Genomic DNA, 19,829 nt, shown 5'->3' with positions numbered 1-19,829 from the left:
GAAATGAAGACAAGGTTGGTTCTAAGTACCACTATCTTCACAGAAGTTTCAGCATTGCAGGAAAGAAGCTCCCAACTCAAACACCTGGGAACTAACATGACTGCTGTCAAAAAAGACCACTTAGGCAAGATTCTATGGAAGAACTCTGTGTACTTGGGAGGATGTATTTGAGATGCTGCTCTAAAAATACCTGCGAGTCATGTAGCTAAGATGAAATCCACTACTCATCTACTGCATTAATGATAGTAGATGAAGCAACAACTTGATCTTTGAGTGTCTGAACTGCCAGGCCTAGCCCAAGTCCATCTTGAAGAAATTAATGAAAAATGCAGATGTAGACCCTTGTCCTGGTACCAACAGGAAAACCTCAACCAGGCCTTTCTAGAAGCTAAAAGTATGGCTATTACCTCCTCTAAATAACCTATTTGGCTTAAGGGGCTCTGTTCAAGAACTTAGCAATTAGCTGCAGACTGCCTGGCTTCTGATGCCTAACTGGCCCCTGTAATATTAGATCCTTTCTGGACAGAAAACATAGAGGAGCTTTTTGTACCATGTCAAAAAAGGCTTCCTTGGCCACATTGGGGAAGCCAGAATTACCAGTGCTGCTTCTCTGCTGATCCTCTGTAATGTTTTGGCAAGGAGAGAAAAGGGAGGGAAAGACATAAATAAAAGAATCCCTTTGGGCCATCTTTCTGACAAAGCATCTGTTGCCTTGGCTTTGTGATTCCACCAGCCTGAGAAGAACACTGAAAAACTTTGCAATTCAAGTGGGAGGCAAACAAATTATTGCTGGGAGACCAGATTCCTCTCCAAGTAAATGGAACACATCTGGCCATAGTTCCCAATCAGGATAAATCAAATTTTGGCCTGCTGAGCCAGCCAGCCAGCCATAACATTTATTTTCCCTTGGATGTGAAGAGAGTGAATTGACTGGCCAAGTCATCAGAAGGTGAGCTTCTCCTTGAGGGACTGTAGACCTTGTTCCCCTTTGCCTGCTGACATATGACATGGCTGAGGTGTTGTCATGATCAACATTAGGTAAGTCCACATGTGGAAGCAGAAACTAGAGACCGTATCAGATTGTCCTGAGCTCTCACCAATTTATGCTGCGCTTGCTCTCGTTTCCATCAGAACCCTTGGAAAGTTCTTGACACCTTGTGAACACCCCATCCCTCTATGCTTGCATCTTGGTGATAAATGTCCCAACTGGTTTGCCTATTAGAATTCCTAACTTAAATCTGCCGAGACACATTCACCATCTGAATGACCTGAGAATCCTGCTGGGGAAATAGACCTTCGCTGAAGGGCAGATAAGAAGCAGCTCTGTAGCGATCTCCTGTGAGCATGAGCCACTAAGAATATCTACAATGAAGACCACTGATCCCAGGGGAAACAGAAGCATATGAAGGTCTCCCTTGAGAGACTGACTTCTGTTACAATTTCTCAGCTTCTCTTCTCTTTCCTGAAAATAGAAACTTTATAAAGGACCATGTCTATGTCGACTCCACGATGAGGAATCCATTGAGTCAACGTTAACTGATTTCACAAAACTGTGGCTCTGCAGCATCCTTATCGCGTGGAGCCATCTTTGACAGTGGCTCTGGATGAGGTCACAAAGGAAAGGGTAAGTAGTTTCAGACCCTCTCCAGTCCAAGAGCTATTATTAACACTATCAGCACTTTTGTAAATACTTGCCATATTGTTACTAAGCCAAAGGGCAAGGATCTATATTGATAGTGTTGTGCTCTGAGAGCAAAGCTTAGGAAGCATCAGTTAGACTGTTAGATTGAGATACAGCAATAGTGTGTGTATATCCTGTGACCAACTTGGTCCATAGGGGTGCCATTTCATGACATTTCAATGAGTGGTTTTAATTTGGCAGTGCCCATCTCACCTCTGGGACTCATATTTTACAGATGGGAACTGAGGCACAGAGAGGCTAAGGGACTAGCCCCAGGTCACACAGGAAGTCCATGGCAGAGCAGGGATTGGAACCTAGGTCTGCCATACCCCAGGCGAGTGCCCAAACCGGGTGGCCATCCTTCCTCGTATGGAGATAGGCATCCTTCAAATCCATTGATATCATGCAGTTCCTTTTGTTGTTGGCAGCCACTGTGGATTTTAAGGTCTCTATACTGAATTTTGATTTCTTCATGGAACTGTTGAGATACTTGAGGTCAAGAACTTCTCTTTATGGCCTTCTGATTTGCGGGGGAAGGGGCAAGAGGGGAGAAGAGACCAGGAACAATATGGAGTAAAGGCCTTGTTTCCTCTCTGGAGAGGGGACAGGTTCTATTGCTCCCATTCATAAGAGATCTAGTATGACTATCTGCATGAACTGATTCTTCCTCCTTAGGGAGAAGCCCTTAGACTATACCATTCTCTTTTTAAATAGGTTGAGAGAGACCATACTTACAATATTGTGCACCCATATTATCACTGCTTGTGAAAGCATGAATGGGCAGTTACAGTATCAGATTAACAGATATCACGTATGTTTGTTTACTCTTGGGGCCTGCTGCTCCCAATAGCTTTCATGCCAGAAGGAAGGGGCTAAGAGTACTGTGATGGGGTTGGATAGTGAGGAAGACAGTCTTGCAGGTATTAAAAAAAAAAGTCTCAGTTAGAAAAGATGAGTTCCTGACCACGAGAGAAACAGGCACATTTATTTTTATAAGAGATACCAGGATAATTTTGACTATTACACACTGAGGAAACTTCTGAGCTTACAGAATGGAAGCCAGGGGCAGGGTAAAAAAATACAGTGGACCAACATGCCCTTTTTGCCTGCTGGTTCTTCTACATCTGAGCTGCTGTCCCCATCATGACTGCACAGCCATCTGCTTGGGTTAGAAGGTGGAGGCAAGGCACAGCAACCTGCAACAAAGGCTGATAGCAACACCCAGGATATTAGGGCAACAACTCACAGTGGCAGTCGCGGATGACTGTCCGATACTTTCCTCATCTTTTAGGTGTGACAGGAAATCCCTATCCCACTATTATACCCTCCCAGGGTGCATAAAGAGGGATATATAGCTATAGCTTGTCTACGGCATCTGCAGACCTTATAATAGTGATTTAGAATACTCAGTATACTCTTCTCTGAGAGTCCAGTTTGTGGGGGGGGTGTTATTTTATTAACACCCAATTCTCCAATTCTGATTTGGTGTTGTGACCTTCCTTCCATAAGTGGGGAGAATTTCCTTTTGTAGGGTTTCAACTATGCACACAGAGGAAACAGTTCATGGCTATGGTCTGCTGCTTTCTGCACTGATTGTTATGCTGCACTTCAGAAAGGTGAGCACGAGAGGCATCTGCCTTGCTGCATTCCACAGATTTATGTAGCTTGAGGGAAACATTTCACTTTGTATCTCTTGAGGACTTATCTACAAGTCTTATCTACTCTTTCCTATGTGGATGATGCTACAGTGCACTACGCAACTCTTAATGTGCTGTAGCACCATCCACATGGAATGTTAATGCACGGTAAGCTACTGTAGTGTAGAGTCACACACTGGTTTGTCATAAAGCAAAGCCCCTTGTAGACAAGCCCTTAGAGTGCTTCCTAGAGAAATTACCTGAATCAGATTCTTCATAAAACAGAGAGATTGGGAAGCCCTTTTTCTTCCCTTAGAGCTTCACAGTGGGATGACTAGAGGGGTCTGAACATCTGAGACCCCTTTTTTTCTAATAAAAAGAAAAGGAATACTTGTGGCACCTTAGAGACTAACCAATTTATTTGAGCATGAGCTTTCGTGAGCGACAGCTCACTTCATCGGATGCATACCGTGGAAACTGCAGAAGACCTTCGCTAAGGTGCCACAAGTACTCCTTTTCTTTTTGCGAATACAGACTAACACAGCTGTTACTCTGAAACCTTTTTTTCTAATGTCTCCCTTGATGCTCTTCTCAGACAGCAAGAGAAATTTCAGATTGAGGGTCTCCTGGAGGGCCGTGGAACCTTGTGGCTACTCTCTTGCGCAGATTTCTTACCCTAGAAAGAGGGAGTTCAAACTGAAAGGTTGTGCTGCACCGGGAGCAGAAGGTGGCTTTCCAGGATCCCACATCCTGTTTTGGAGAGAGATTCCTAGACACAGTCTGAGTGTAGCGAGGCAGTGTGGTGCCCCACCACCCCGCAGAAAAAAGAACCTCCCCAGACACCAAAGTGGACGGAACCAGTGGATCCTGCGCCCACCCCCCAGAGGTCAAGGCGCAGGACAGGAAGTAGAAAAGCCCAACCCCAGAGCTCACTTGGGCTGCAGCCGCCGGAGAGGCCAGATGCCTGTGGCCTGGCTCCGGCTTGGGAGACCCCGGCAATCCACAGCCGACCTGAGGACTGGCCGGACCAGCCAATGCCTAATGCTGACCGGTGCATGGAGGAGCTGCTAAGCCTACCTGTCACCAACTACCCAGAGGAGCTGCCAAGCCTACCAGGTGCCAGTTACCCGGAGGAATCAGTGATGCTGGAACCCTCCGAGGACACTACCCTGACCCAGGTACCCTACGAGGGGGAGTACGGAAGTTGCCCGGGGGCAGCTGACCATAGTCTGGCTGCAGCACAGCCAGAATCAATGTCAGTGTGTTGCGGCCAGGATCCCTACTGTGGGATCTTCTGCCGCTGCTAGGGCCCGGGGCTGGGATGCAGTGGAGTGGGTGGGCCTGCGTCCCCCCTGCCACCCACCTTGTGGGTGGCAGTCTCCCCCTGGTCGCTCAAAGCCAGGGGTTTGCTGTTGAACTATTTGCTCAGTCCCTGCCTGAGAGCCTGAGCTTCTGACTGTTTGTTTGCTGCCCTGCCCTGACCCAGGGCCTGGACTTATCTAGAACTATTTTGCACAGTCCCTGCCTGAAGGTCCCAACCCAGCAGAGAGTATGTAGCAAGGCGGTGTGATGCCCCACCACCCCATAGAGGGCTGAGTCCCCTTACACTGAGTCAACTCCATGGGCAGCAGGTTGCAACCCCAGTGACTCAAACATAATCCTTAACCAACATACTGCACCTGGTAGATAGAACTGGTAGGACACTGCTGGCAGGTAGTAACCCAAAGCCACTGCAGGGCTGGACAGAGGAGTATGCTGCAGAACACTAGGAGCAGATGGGCCAGAGGGTCCCTTATGAGACTCTCCTTTTTCTGTCTGCTCTCCGGGTCTCTATCAGTAAATCCCTGCTGTCGCAGCAGCTGTCAGAAAGAGGCGGGGCAGGGCTCCAGGCCAACATTCACGACTGTAAGCGTGGGCTTCAGCAACTGGGCGGAAGGCTCCCCTGGCCTTCTGCTATTGTGTCTCAACTTACACACCCCTCATGTGGTAAGGAGCTGCCACTCATGACAGCACTGGGGCCTCTGTGTGGGTAATTTTATGGTGAGGTGCTGCCAATGTTTCCTGGAAGCTATCCTGCTCAGGGAGGAAGGCTGCAGGAAATGCTGTCTCAGCCTGAGCTCGAGAAGGACCTGGGTCACCACAGACATCTGTGCAGCCACTCAATCAGCAGAGGGATCCGCCAATGTGATATGGCCGTGCAAAAAGCTAATGCGGTCTTGGGATGCATCAGGAGAGGTATTTCCAGTAGGGATAAGGAGGTGTTAGTACTATTATACAAGGCACTGGTGAGACCTCATCTAGAATACTATGTGCAGTTCTGGTCTCCCATGTTTAAGGATGAATTCAAACTGGAACAGGTACAGAGAAGGGCTACTAGGATGATCCGAGGAATGGAAAACCTGTCTTATGAAAGGTTTCAGAGTAACAGCCGTGTTAGTCTGTATTCGCAAAAAGAAAAGGAGTACTTGTGGCACCTTAGAGACTAACCAATTTATTTGAGCATAAGCTTTCATGAGCTACAGCTCACTTCATCAGATGCATACTGTGGAAAGTTTAGAAGATCTTATTATATACACACAAAGCATGAAAAAAATACCTCCTCCCACCCTACTCTCCCGCTGGTAATAGCTTATCTAAAGCTATCATTCTCCTTACAATGTGTATGATAATCAAGGTGGGCCATTTCCAGCACAAATCCAGGGTTTAACAAGAACGTCTGGGGGGGTGGGGGTAGGAAAAAACAAGGGGAAATAGGCTTGGCCCAACTTGATTATCATACACATTGTAAGGAGAGTGATCACTTTAGATAAGCTATTACCAACAGGAGAGTGGGGTGGGAGGAGGTATTTTTTTCATGCTTTGTGTGTATATAATAAGATCTTCTAAACTTTCCACAGTATGCATCCGATGAAGTGAGCTGTAGCTCACGAAAGCTTATGCTCAAATAAATTGGTTAGTCTCTAAGGTGCCACAAGTACTCTTTTTCTTTTTGTCTTATTAAAGGAGACTCAAGGAGCTTGGCTTGTTTAGCCTAACTAAAAGAAGGCTGAGGGGAGATATGATTGCTCTCTATAAATATATCAGAGGGATAAGTACCAGGGAGGGAGAGGAATTATTTAAGCTCAGTACCAGTGTGGACACAAGAACAAATGGATATAAAATGGCCATCAGGAAGTTTAGACTTGAAATTAGACCGAGGTTTCTAACCATCAGAGAAGTGAAGTTCTGGAACAGCCTTCCAAGGGAAGCACTGGAGGCAAAAGACCCATCTAGCTTAAAGATTAAACTTGATAAGTTTATGGAGGAGATAGTATGATGGGACAACATGATTCTGGCAATTAATTGATCTTTAATTATTCATGGTAAATAGGCCCAATGGCCTGTGATGGAATGTTAGATGGGGTGGGATCTGAGTTACTACAGAGAATTCTTTCCTGGGTATCTGACTGGTGAATCTTGCCCACATGCTCAGGGTTCAGCTGATCGCCATATTTGGGGTTGGGAAGGAATTTTCCCCCAGGGCAGATTGGAAGAGGCCCTGGGGGCTTTTTGCCTTCCTCTGCAGCGTGGGGCACAGGTCACTTGCTGGAGGATTCTCTGCACCTTGAAGTCTTTAAACCATGATTTGAGGACTTCAATAGCTCAGACATAGGTGAGAGGTTTATTGCAGGAGTGGGTGGGTGAGATTCGGTGGACTGCATTGTTCAAGAGATCAGACTAGATGATCATAATGGTCCCTTCTGACCTTAATATCTATGAAAAAAAAGACAATGTCCAGCTTTCTCTCGCTTCTTACCCATGATGCATTCCACACGGATGAGCAAGGAGGGGAGGGACAGAAAGGGGGATAGCCTCTGCTGACAATAGCAGAGCCTCAAGAATTTCAGGTGTCTCCTCCCTCACCTCCACTTCTTTATACATGTTCTGTAGCAGGTCTGCCTGCCTGCAGTTTAAGGGTATGTCTACACTGCAGTTAAAACCCTGGGGCTGGCCTGTGCCAGCTGACTCTGTCTTGGGGCTGTTTAATTGTGGTGCAGATGTTCAGGCTCAGAACCCAAGCTCTGGCACCCTCTGCCCCTTGCAGGGTCTAGAGCCTAAACTGTAAACCTGAGCCCAAACATCTACACCTCCGTTAAATAGCCCCTTAGTCCAAGCCCCATGACCCCAAGTCAGCTGGCACAGGCCAACTACAAGTTTTTAACTGCAGTGTAGACATAACCTAAAGAGGATGATGAAATCTGGTGGTTTCTCTGTGGTGGACAGACATCTCCCTTACTGCCAGGTTTGTTCCGCCTCCAAGGCTGCACATAACTGAGTCATGGATCTGTGAACCACATAACTAATAACTCATTTATAAAAAAAAAATTTACTCTATGCTTTCCAGAGTGAGACATTATCTGAATCAAGGTATTTACAAGATATGGGTAAATATGGGAACTTGCTGGGTGCCAAGTGCCTTTGGATGCTCAGCATCTCTGGGCATCAGTCTCAAGATAAGACTCCAGAAAATAATTCAGGCAAGGAAAGCTTATGAGAAGATTATTAGTGATGACAGGGAAGGAAGAACTGTTACACTATCTTTACAAGATTACGAGGTGCAAACCTTATGAAGGGCATCTATAATCGTTAATACAAAACATTTCTCAAGACCTTAAAGAAATCATACGTTTTGTCAAAATCTCTTAATCTCTTAAAAAGATTAATCAAGTAATATGGCAAAATACTGCACCCTTCACTACAGTTTTTAGTAGACAAGTCCTGAAAATATTAACTACATATTTGTGCCAACCCTACAAAGTCATGAGAATATGACAAGATGTGTACACAAATTTAATTTATTTAGTTTTTTAAAAAACTAAGGACTGATCAAATGTGATCTGACTGACAATTTGAAATTAAAACAATGTTTGCTTTGTTATACATAATGAGGCTATGGATAATTTACCAAGTAAAGAAGTTGCAATTGGTGTCAATTTATAGATACAAACCTCTATGATTTGTAGTTTTACTGGCTGTTCTACCATTAGTCTACTAATACACACATTTGAATATACATTATTGAATGTATTTCATAAAATGTTCAAGAAATAGAATGTAAGGAGCTTATTTGCATGTACAGTATATGGTCAATCTTCAATGAAATTTGAGTATTTTTATCTGTGAATTTATAAATTAAACATGATCCTGAGAACCTGACAACTGCATCAGTTATTTCATCTGACATTACAGGATAAATATGATCCTCCTGGGGAGAAATGTTCCTATTACTGAGAACTCCCTCAAATTGTGTGCCAAAGCACTAATAGCAAAGTGAAGAGAATGTAGTATATAACTTATGTAGTGGTGATAGGATTTTAGTCAATTAAAAATACACAGTTATTCAACGTATTTACCTTTAACTCTTAACTAAGTTGTTCTCCTGCACTGAAATTTCAAGAGGAACAAATCTAGGGTGCTTTTAAGGATTTAGTAAAAGAATAAGCAAACAAATGTGAAGTAAATATGTCACTCATTTTATTTGTAGTTCCCTTAAGCTAATCAAATATAACACAATGCAATGTTCAAAACAAGGTTACAATTGAAAACTCAATCAACATTTTAATGGTTCAATTTATCTGGCTCACCAACTATGATTGGTAATTAAATGATTTATCAAAATTCACAAGAATTACACTTCAATAATTTACAGGAAAGTTAAGGAAGAATGATTAGATTAAAAGGAAGGCAATCAGGCTAGGAATCTGCTAAAGACAGAAGCCGACTCTTGCCTTTGTTTTAAGGCAGCACAATAAGTAAAATTATTTCTTTAACTTCCCACTGAGCTGTTCCACCTTAAATTTCTGAGAACATATAACCCACATTATATTTTATTTCGCTTATTCGCCTTCCCACACAAATACATTGTCTGCATCTTCCGGACACTTATACAGATGCAAGAAATTATTCTTAAAATCAAGCACTTAACAGCTTTGGAATAACACTTTTAACCAATATAATTTCTTACTAATTAGATAACAGATTTGGGGATTTTTAGTGTCTACCTAGGGAAAAGGTTAGACACACACACACACAGAATGTCAAGAGAATTCAGATATCTCTGAATTCTATACAAATGCACTCATGTCTTTTTCTCGGAGTCTCTAACATGACCAGTTTTAGGTGAGAACTAGTTCTGATGTTGCAAAAAAGTTTGAGCTCCTTTTGCATGCAGAGTGATGGTTAAGCTCTTCTCTCTCTGTTGTGATTTCAGGCTTGGCTTAGCTGATGATCAGTCTTTACATTTCTTCTCTGGATGACCAGTCCAGGAAAGAAAACAGGACACAACTTCAGGTGTCTTTGTTGATGTAAGAGAGAGTCCCCCTACTTTCCTTCTGCTTGGCTAGTCTTGTAGGATTCAGTGTCTTCTTGCTCTGCCTTGGGGACCAACCTTCTACAATTAGGGTTTCAGCATGTTGGCTATAGCTCAATGTGGTAGTCATTTGGTATCTCAATCTGAGGTCCTAGTAGAAGAGTCCAGTCTGAGGTTGACATTTTCTTCCAACATCCATTGGTGACCACAAGTAGATGTCCTCTTCATAAGCAGAACATGTGAGAAGGAGCTGGCAACAGACTTCTAATAGAAAATGGCCCATTCTCACTTTGCTAAATATAATTAGTGTTAGTCCATTACCCTTTTACTCATTTTCATTCATTTCTTGTGACTGTTAGTAAGCATGACAAGGGGAAAAAAAAAAAAAGACTCAAAAATGGGGGCCAAGCACAAGGTGAGTGCATGGCCTACTTCAGTGCCCTTTCACCTAGAGCAGCTCTGATTTCAGTATTCCTTATTAATACTAAACTTAATTTTACCAAATAAAATTATTGAAGCCTAAACTCAGACCTGGCCAAAGTTTCCTACAGATAGATGGAGAATTAACCATATTTCAAAATGTACTGTTGATGTAGAGGCTGTCACAATTAAAGTTTTAGTTTAGCTCTTCTTCACACAGATATAGAAAGATTACTACCTTTAATGTGCCTTGATTCAACTGGGATGAAAATATCCCGTAGGTTATTACATGTCATTATGTTTTGCAGAAAAGCAAGGTACTGCTATCTTTGGGAAAAGCAATTAAAATTTGGTTTAAGCTTACCAAAGATTCCCAGTTTTCCATTTTATTAATCTGTCTTTTAAACACAGGCTGTATAAGAGCAAGAACAAAAAGTTAAGCCAATAACCTTGATGAGTAAGATGAGCATAGTTTTGTTATTTGCTAATGACCAGAAACGAAGTAAGTCAATTCCCAGCAGCCGGTCTATTATTGTACAATTTAAATTCTCACACTAGATGCTACAGTCTATCCAAACGGTGGTTGTACACAAACATTTACACAATTTATAAGAGAAGTACTGCAATATTTGCTAACAGCCCTGTTTTGGGGGCTGGAGGGGGGTCTGAATCCCAAATGAAAGCACAGGGAGTTACATGATGAATACCTATATATCAAGGTAACTCAGGGACAGTACATATGCCATCTTCATTTTTAAGCACCCCCCTATTTCCTCCTCCTTATCTTCATTCAAATTCTATGCAGACTTTTACACCTGGAACTTTCATCCTGACCTTTTCTGACTAGTATCAATATCTTTTTTAAAAAATTAAGCTTTTAAGTGATCAATACATATGCACTAACCAAGACATCCATATTATCTTATTGTTGCAAATCTTGTTCTCCCGCCTCACATTTCTCACTAGACACCAAACTAAAATGTGACATGATTTGATTCTCATTAAAGTCCATGGAAAGACACTGACTTACAAAATAAACAAACAACCCCACCTCCCTAATTAGCTTACAATAAAGGTCTTCAGCATAACGAATAAAGATCACAAATATTGGTTTTCCGGGCAAGGGAAAAGGCAACACAGAATTAAACAGATATGAATGTTCAGCCATCACATATTTTAACAATCCAAATCTATTTGCTTCATTCCAAAATCTCACTGAACAGCCAAAACAAATTGGAACAGCTTTCAAAAATCTGTGAATAACCTTAGCTCATGTAGTTTACATTTTTATATTAAACAGCTGAAGATTGCTATGTAGCCGTATGCATAAAGGAGTCAGGACTGTCAATTTATACATACGCTAATTCAAACCTGCCTAATGTTTACAGGTGCTAAGGAAAGATGGTATATTATGCAAATAGCCTGAACAAAATTAACTGAGAACTAATCAATTTAATATTCACACAATTGTATTTTCTTCATGTTAAGTGAATTGTTCCTCTCAATACTAAGTGTAACTAGATAAGACATCACACATTTTTTAAGTGAGTCATTACAGTGACTCAAACCAAAGTGAGTAATAACCAAAGCTCTTCATGGCTAGATCCTGTCAGTACAGTAGAGCAGCTTTGGCCTTACCCAGCCCCTGGAAGATTCCCTCTCCATAGGAAGAGCTGTTCTGAGACGGTCTAGAGAAGCTACAAAATCTCTTATACCACCCACTCCTGGCTACTAGAGCAGAGGAAATAACCCAGTCTTGTATAGGCACCACTTTTCTGAAACAGCCCTTTAGGACTATTGGCCACCAACATATATTAGCAAAATCCACAGGCTGCTCTAGTTTAGAGTAAGAATTATGCTTCCCCAATCTGACATCAAGATAGCTAAAAATCACCTTTGCAGCAGCCCTCCGGAGCTGTGCAGAGTCTGATAAATCTGAAATGTGACACATGAAAATACCAAGCTTTGAAAGTTTTTGAGTTTGATCTGTACAAAAACAATTCTAATATAAAGTATTTTCTAAAATCAGGAAAACAAGTACTTGTTTTCAAGCACTCTCTAAAGTTCTTGAAAATTTTATCAGATGTCAGTTAACTGTTTACATCATACAGTGCTTTTACATTACCTCTTACCCCCATGGCACTTTATAATATTTAAAATATTGAAGATTGGTTAAAGACTAGAGAGTGCCTATATTTTCTTTACTGTGGTAAAAATCATATATTTAGATAAAGGTGTGTGAATGTACATCTTGATAGGAACAAGGGAATACACCTTTAAAAAAAAATCCATGACACCCTTATTTCCAGTTAATTAGTTTTCTTTACAATTTTCATCATCTATTGTATTAATATCCACAATAGTGGATCTAAATTTCCATGAATAGATTGCATCTGCTTTGTGTCTCAAAGGCACCAAGTAAAATTATAAAGTTTGTGGGTTTTTCCACCTTAGTAAACAATTTAATAAAATGAAGGGATTTTGTCAACATAATCCGGTATAGCTGAAATAGAGAGCTCATTAGTCAAGTTTCTATATAGTCTCAAAATAAGTAACAATTAAAGTCATATTACAAGGAGGACAGAACAGTTAACTATAATGAAGTATTATCAAAACAGTTTTTTTTTTTCTTGCTGCTAAAAGATCAATACTGTTCTTTTGGAAACAAGAATACTTCAAGGTCTCTCCGGTTATGCAAAAGAATTCAAGAAATATGGTAAAATGTGGGGTATTTGCAGACCATAGATTAGGGCTCCATATGTCACACTCTAGGTAGAGATCTTTGAGTCCTGTCAATAACAAACAAAAATAGAATACTACACTTTTCAGCTTTAACACACAAAAGATGGGGACTACTACTACTGCGGTCCCCTGTTGCTCAAAGCTCTCCCAAGTGGTAATTTAAATTAATCCACTATTTCCGGAGTAGTGACGGGAACCAGTGTTTTATTTATGTCCCACCCGTACTTTATGGGTAACTATTGGTATGTCTACACTACAAAATTAGGTCGGTTTTATAGAAGTCTATTAGACAGTCAATTGCATATGTCCACATTAAGCACATTAATTCGGTGGACTGCATCCTCACTACCATGGCTAGCATCGACTTATGGAGCGGTGCACTGTGGGTAGCTATCCCACAGTTCCTACCACCCACTGGAATTCTGGGTTAAGCTCCCAATGCCTGATAGGGCAAAAATATTGTTGCGGGTGCTTTGGGGTACAGGTCGTCAGTCGCCCCTCCCTCCGTGAAAGCAACGGCAGACAATTGTTTCACGCCTTTTTTCCTGGGTTACCTGTGCAGACACCATACCATGGCAAGCATGGAGCCCGCTCAGCTCACTGTCACCACTGCTGTTGTGAGCAAGCTACTGTAGGGGGCTGCTGTGACTCAAGTAGCCAATGCAATCATTGAGGTTCTGTTATCAAGGGTAGTGACTCTGAAATGCGTGGGCCTTTTTAGATTTTAGGTGCATCATATTCCTGTCCTTTGTCGCTGGTGAAGAAGTCTTGCAGCCATACATTCCAGTCCGGTTGGCACTGTAACACCCCAGAGCACTTCTGTGGTTGACACATGTAACAGCTCCAGGGCTCTTGCTCTTTTGCCTTGGCCGAGGTACCTTGCCCTACCAGGGCCTCCAAGCATTTGACACAGAAGCACCTGCAGCAGCTGGCATTGCTACACAGCAGCAGCTCCTGGGTGCCTTCGCAGCAGATGGTGCAGTAGGACGGCTAGCCGTCCTCGTCCATGATGTACAGCTCCACCGCTTCCACTGCAACTCTGCTCTCCTGCAACTCTTCAGCAGACGGTGCAGTAGGACTGGTAGCTGTCCTCATCAGACACGTAGCTTGGCCAGGGGTTCGCAGAACGTCTTCCCTGCCCGTCTCCTAGCAACCTCCAGGGCATGGTGTACGGCTCCACCACTTCCGCTGCAACTCTGCTCTCCTGCGAGCTGGAGGCTTCTATCGCAGGCTGCTCTCCCAGCTGGCAGCACCGTGCAGTTGCACCTACCCCAGCCTACCCTTTGCTCCCATGGCTCATAAAGCCTGGACAGTAGTAAGGAGCTGTTCAACTACAGACTGAGCAAGTGCAGAATGGTGGTAGAATGTGCCTTTGGACGTTTAAAAGCTCGCTCGTGCTGTTGGTCAGACCTCAGCGCAACCAACATTCCCTTTGTTGTTCCCTTTGCTGCTTGCTATGTGCTCCATAATATCTGTGAGAGTAAGCGGGAGACATTTATGGTGGGGTGGGAGGTTGAGGAAAATTGCCTGGTGTCTGATTTTCAGCAGCCAGACACCAGGGCAATTAGAAGAGCACAGCAAGGTGCGCTGCACATCAGAGAGGCTATGAAAACCAGTTTCATGCATTCTTGAGCGTCTGGGTGAGGAGGCTATGGAACATGGGGAGGCGGTTATACAGTGGATGCAGTGGGGGTCTGTGTTCTTGTTGGCTTTCCTGCTCCCCCAACAGACTCTTTATCATGTCCCTTTGCTCCCCCATTAGCCTCAGCATCATGTCCTGCCTCCACTCTTCACGCTCACTTAATTCTTTCCTGGCCTCTACCACTGAATACCTCCATGCATTAAACTGTGCCCTATCAGTGTGGGAGGACTGCATGTAAAACAGAACACATGTTATTGCAAGTGCATTTTTTTTGTCTTCTAATCTGCGATAACATCAGGGACGGAGATGATAGGGTGAACGTAGAAACATTCTACACTCTACGAGTCGGCGGGGACTGCATGGTCACCTGTGCTGCTGAGTTCACCACACTGACCAAACAGGAAATGAAATTCAAAAGTTCTCAGGGCTTTTCCTGTGTACCTGGCTAGTACATCAGAGTTCAAAGTGCTGTCCAGAGCGGTCACAATGGAGCATTCTGGGATAGCTCCCAGAGGCCAATACCGTTCATTTGCGTCCACACTACCCCAAATTTGACCCAGCAAGGTCCATTTTAGCGCTACTCCCCTCATCGGGGAGGAGTACAGAAGTAAATTTTAAGAGCCCTTTAGGTTGACGGAACGGAGTTTGTTGTGTGGACGCAGTCTTTAAATTGACCCAATGCGGCTAAATCCGACCTAACACCGTAGTGTAGACCAGGGCTATGTGAAACAGCAGAAGTATTAGAGTTGCCTTCCTGAATCCAAGGACAGACAATAGTGTATCAGTTTATATTTGATTCACATTTAGAATGTTTCTTATGGCTCTTATGATAACAGGAATTTTCTTTTATTCATACAGAGTTGAAGCTTTAATTTGAAAAGGGCCTAAGCCATTAACTTCTAAAGGATTTACCAAGCTCTACTTATTTGTTAAAGAGAAAAGTAATTAACAAAATTCCATTAAGAACAGCATTCTAGGAATGCAAAAGAACTGCACCTGGTGGAAGGTAGCAGCAAGAAGAGTAGTTTTTATGTACTGGCATAAAAAATACCTATACAAAAAAGTAGTACTTCAAAAATATTTTTAAAACTATTAACTTTCTTCTACTGAAGAATAAAAGGCATCTCTGCAGAGTTGTTCCCTACAATATACACTAATTTTGCCCAATCCAGCACAACTGAAGTCAAAAGGAGTTTTGCCATTGTCCTTGATGGAAGTAGGATGTGACCCTTAGTGAGAATACTCTGCAAGGTTTTTTTAAAAAAGTAGGGTTTTTCAAAGACAAGATGGGTGAGGTAATATCTTTTATTGGACCAACTTATATTACCTCACTCACCATGTGTCTTTGAAGTCCTGGGACCAACCAGCTACATCATCACTGAAAACAATGAGAGTTTTCAGGAGAGATTTAGTTTATTGGTTTCATGTCACTAATCTAATTTTAAATATTCCTTTGGAAATATTAGTTTGGGAAGTTAGTGCTAAAAATCCATTTTATTTAAAAAGTTTAGTCATAATACGTAATGCAACAAAATCCATCAACAGAGCACTTCACTACTATACAAGAGACATGAGTTCAAACTTTTAGCAGAGTCTGGAATTATTATGAATGCAGTACACCCAATTGTACAGTAGAGAGAGAACCTCTAAACTGCTTCATAGCAAATCCTTATAGCCAGCACTCATGAGCAGCACAAAAAGGCTTCAAAAGGAAAAAACATTGCCATCCTCCTTGGTTAGATGTCAAGCTACAATAAAAGGCCTAGTATAAGACAATAAGCACAAAGAGTCAAAGCTGAGATTCTCAATATCTAGGCCCAATCACAGAGATCCACTCCACATAAATCAAACTCCTCTCCCCAACAAGAATAAAAATATATTTAAAAGCGTCAATGAAACTACTTAAATGTTACTGCCCAAACTTTTATGGGAAGTCCAGCACATTTATTCACAGCATCAATTTTCTATAAAGTTTCTGAAGCATCCTTGTCTGATTGGTCATACTTCTTCAGATGACAGATACTATCCTGAACAAATTTTAGTTTCAGTGTGCTCTACTATTCAAGCAAATAATTTCATATGAAATTAAGTTTTTCATAGAATCAAGAGATTGCAGAGCAATCCATTTAAAAGATGCTGATTTATTGAAAAGGTCAAGCTTGGTTCTACTCTGAATAGTGACAACAAATCAAACCAAAGCATGGGTCCCATGTTTGTCATCACTTGAGTTTCCATAACAAGTGTAGTTAGTTTACCAGTAAAAATACTATTTCTCTGATTGCCAAGGCTGTAAAGTCACTCTGACAATCAAGCTTGACTCTGCTTCCCACACATCACTACCAGCATTGCCTTCATAGGGTTTTCACGGATATAACTGACTAGCATTAGTAACATATGCAGTGTCATTGTAGTCTTGTCTGTCCCACCTTGCATTTAGCTGTGATGCTCAGAGTACCTTTCCCTGACCTGAAAAAGAATTCTGTGTGGCTCAAAAGCTTGTCTCTCTCACCAACAGAAGTTGGTCCAATAAAATATTACCTCACCCACATTGTCTCTCTGGCATTAGTAAATTATTCTGTTAAGGAGATATAGAAAGTACTACAACTCACATCATTCTCAGACTGTCAGCTCTCCACTGCTAATGGGGTTAAAGGCAATAAAACATTTTTCTGTCACTAAAGGTAAGCAACTGTGACTGAATACACATGTTGCTGAATAAGGTCCATTTTTAAGAGTACCTCTTTATAGTGGAACTATAAACAATCAGTGACTAATAACTGAATATATATATATATATATATAAGTAAACCTTAACACCTTGATCTCTCAGATGCCTGTGCACATCAAGTGGGTGGGGACTTGGTGTATAGTAGAAGGCACTTGGCCTTCGGCTAAAAAAAGTGTAGGTATCCAAAATAACTATACTTTTGGGAGTGGATCGATTTTTACCAAGGTTTAGTTACTGCATTTTGAATCTCAACCTTTGTTTAAACCCCATACTTGCCCAGTTATGAACCTTCAACCAGCAATCTCCTTTCAGAAAACCCATTTCACAGACTGAGATAAAAAAAACACAAGCATCATGCTATGACAGTAAATAGCCAGTGATCATTAACAGCACTGACTGAAAAGATAAGGGTTCTTTAGTCACTAAGCAGAAAGTATCTCATAGCAATTTGCTGCACTTCTTAAAAGTTATACAGCTATATGAAAAGCAGTACAGACAGCAGTTTGAAAATGCTAAACATGTTGCAAGTAGAAATCAACCCCTTTAACAGAAACTGGACATAGGAGATCTGTATCCTCCAAATACGTAGCTGTTACTTAATATGCAGTGCATTGAAACTTATGTCTATAACACTTGCTATCAAAGAATGATCAAAAAAGCCACCAAAAACTCTTGTGCTCACCTGCCCCTGCAAGTGGCGCGAGAGAACTCGAGGATCATGTATTTGTAGAGAATTTTCTAGCAATATGTTCAACAGCAAAAATTTCAGCAATACTACTGCAACTGAAAACATGACATGATCTAATTATCCCTAGAGTACAACAATTTATCATTTAAACTTGACCTTGCTGATTTAAGATGCAATATACCTGAGATTAAGATTTAGATGAGAGAAGGGCAAACCTGAAAAGATTCAGAAGTCAGTTCCTGATAAAAATTAGTACTTCTATAGTTGTGCAGCACTTTGGAGGATTATTTACATCTTCAACACCCAGATAAGAGATTATTAAACTAAAGGAGATGCCAAGGACAAGTGGTAAATCAGAAGCAAAAGTAAGATTATCACTGAACTCTAAAGTTCCTGTTGCTCGGTCAATGAAACCAATCGGCCTGCCAAAAGATCAGCTTCTAGTACAAAGTTTGCCCAAACCACTTGAGGCTACAAAAAGTCTCTGAAGAAGGGGGGCAAACAGAGATTTAGAGCACACTGTGCACATTGTTACTATTCAAATAAAAACTGGAAATACTAGAAGTCTCCCTCCTGATACCTAAACACTTACCTGAATGACACCCCCCCCAAAGGTTCAGTTCACATTCGTTTTCAAGAACAGATTACTTTGGGGGAGGAAGGAACAGGTTTCCTATTTTATCCAAACCAGTTCACCCCTCCCATTAAGGCAGTGGAGTGCATCTTGCAATGAAAAAGAGGGGCGCGCATTACCTGCCACCTGCCGTAGCTGAGCAGGACCAGCGCCAGAGGGATGGCAGTGCCCGACATGGCGTGGGTGGAGGGCATGCTGTACTCGGAGTTGTAGAAGACCTCCAGCTTCACCACGGGAGGGGAGGCAGGCCGCGGCCAGCGGATCACATCCTTGGTGCACTGGCCCAGGTACATAACCCAGACCCAGACGATGATGAGCCTCCTGCCCACCCAGGCGTCCAGGTTCCAGATGCAGAAGGGGAAGAAGAGGATGTAGAAGAGCTCGTTGCCCAGCTCCGTGCCCAGGTTGAACAGATAATAGAGGAAGGGGTTGCGGATGGCAATCTCCTGGCAGGCGGCTTCCCCGGTCAGGGAGTTGCGGCGCGGCTGCCTCCTCCCCCAGATCTGCTGGGGCTCCTTCCCGTCCTCCTGCTGCGGGGCTCCCTCCCCGCCGGCTCCCCCGGGGATCGCCCCGTTCCCCAGCCCCTTCGGGCGCCGCTTCTCCCCGCCAGCGGCGGCTCTGAGCCGGGGCCACCCATCGCCTTCTCCGCCGCCGTTCACGGCGGGGCAGCTGCCGTTGGCTAACGGCCCTGGCTCCCCGCGCGCCTCAGCGAGGGGAAGGGAGGCGGCCCAGCCCGGAGGCCCCTCCACCCCGCAGAGCCGCTGGAAGTCGGCCACTTTCTGCGGGTCCTGCAAGTAGGCAGCGAGCCGGGCCAGGCGCTGGAGCAGAGCCATGCTGCGAGCCGGGCGCTGCGGGGAGTCTCTCGCGGGAGAGGCGAGGCGGGGTCTCTCTGAGGGGACCGGGGGGGGGGTAACTCCCCAAAGCGGCGGAGGGGACTATGCCGGCGGGGGCGGCCTGAGTGGGGAACGGGTTTAGCCTCTACCCGACCCTAGGAACCCGCCCGGCCGTTGCTCCTTCTCGCTACGCAGCAGCCGCTCCGGCCCGTCGGCTACGCTCCCCGCTGCCGCCTGTGACCGTCCTGACTCAGCCGAGCCCGGCTTGCCCCGGTCGCGCGCTCCCTCTCCCGCGCGCTCCCGCCACGGGGCCTGCGCAAACTTCGGCTTGACAGGCAAGAGCACCCAAGGCGCAAGCCGGCTCTGTCATCCGCGTGGAAGGCCCTCCTGATTGGCTGTGGCCCGTCCGGCTCCGCCTTCTAAAAGAAAGTGCGACCAATCACAGCTTCCTTCTGAGCGCCGGAGCGGCCAATGA

At 43.6% G+C, this 19,829-nt stretch overlaps 1 protein-coding gene across 1 annotated transcript in view; it reads right to left on the bottom strand.

Annotated features, from left to right (window-relative positions):
- The window catches only part of SGPP1 (sphingosine-1-phosphate phosphatase 1), a 46,604-nt gene extending 27,250 nt beyond the window's left edge, over positions 1 to 19,354 (bottom strand). The window contains exon 1 of the mRNA XM_077819502.1: positions 18,641 to 19,354. Coding sequence (XP_077675628.1) covers positions 18,641 to 19,354 — 714 coding nt within the window. The remainder of the gene's footprint in view (positions 1 to 18,640) is intronic.
- Positions 19,355 to 19,829: the final 475 nt, after the last annotated feature.

Source organism: Eretmochelys imbricata, chromosome 6 (genome assembly GCF_965152235.1).
Source record: "Eretmochelys imbricata isolate rEreImb1 chromosome 6, rEreImb1.hap1, whole genome shotgun sequence".
In the NCBI taxonomy this organism is placed as follows: Eukaryota; Metazoa; Chordata; order Testudines; family Cheloniidae; genus Eretmochelys; species Eretmochelys imbricata.
The sequence above is the reverse complement of the archived record's forward strand: the minus strand, read 5'-3'. Positions and strand labels throughout refer to the sequence as shown.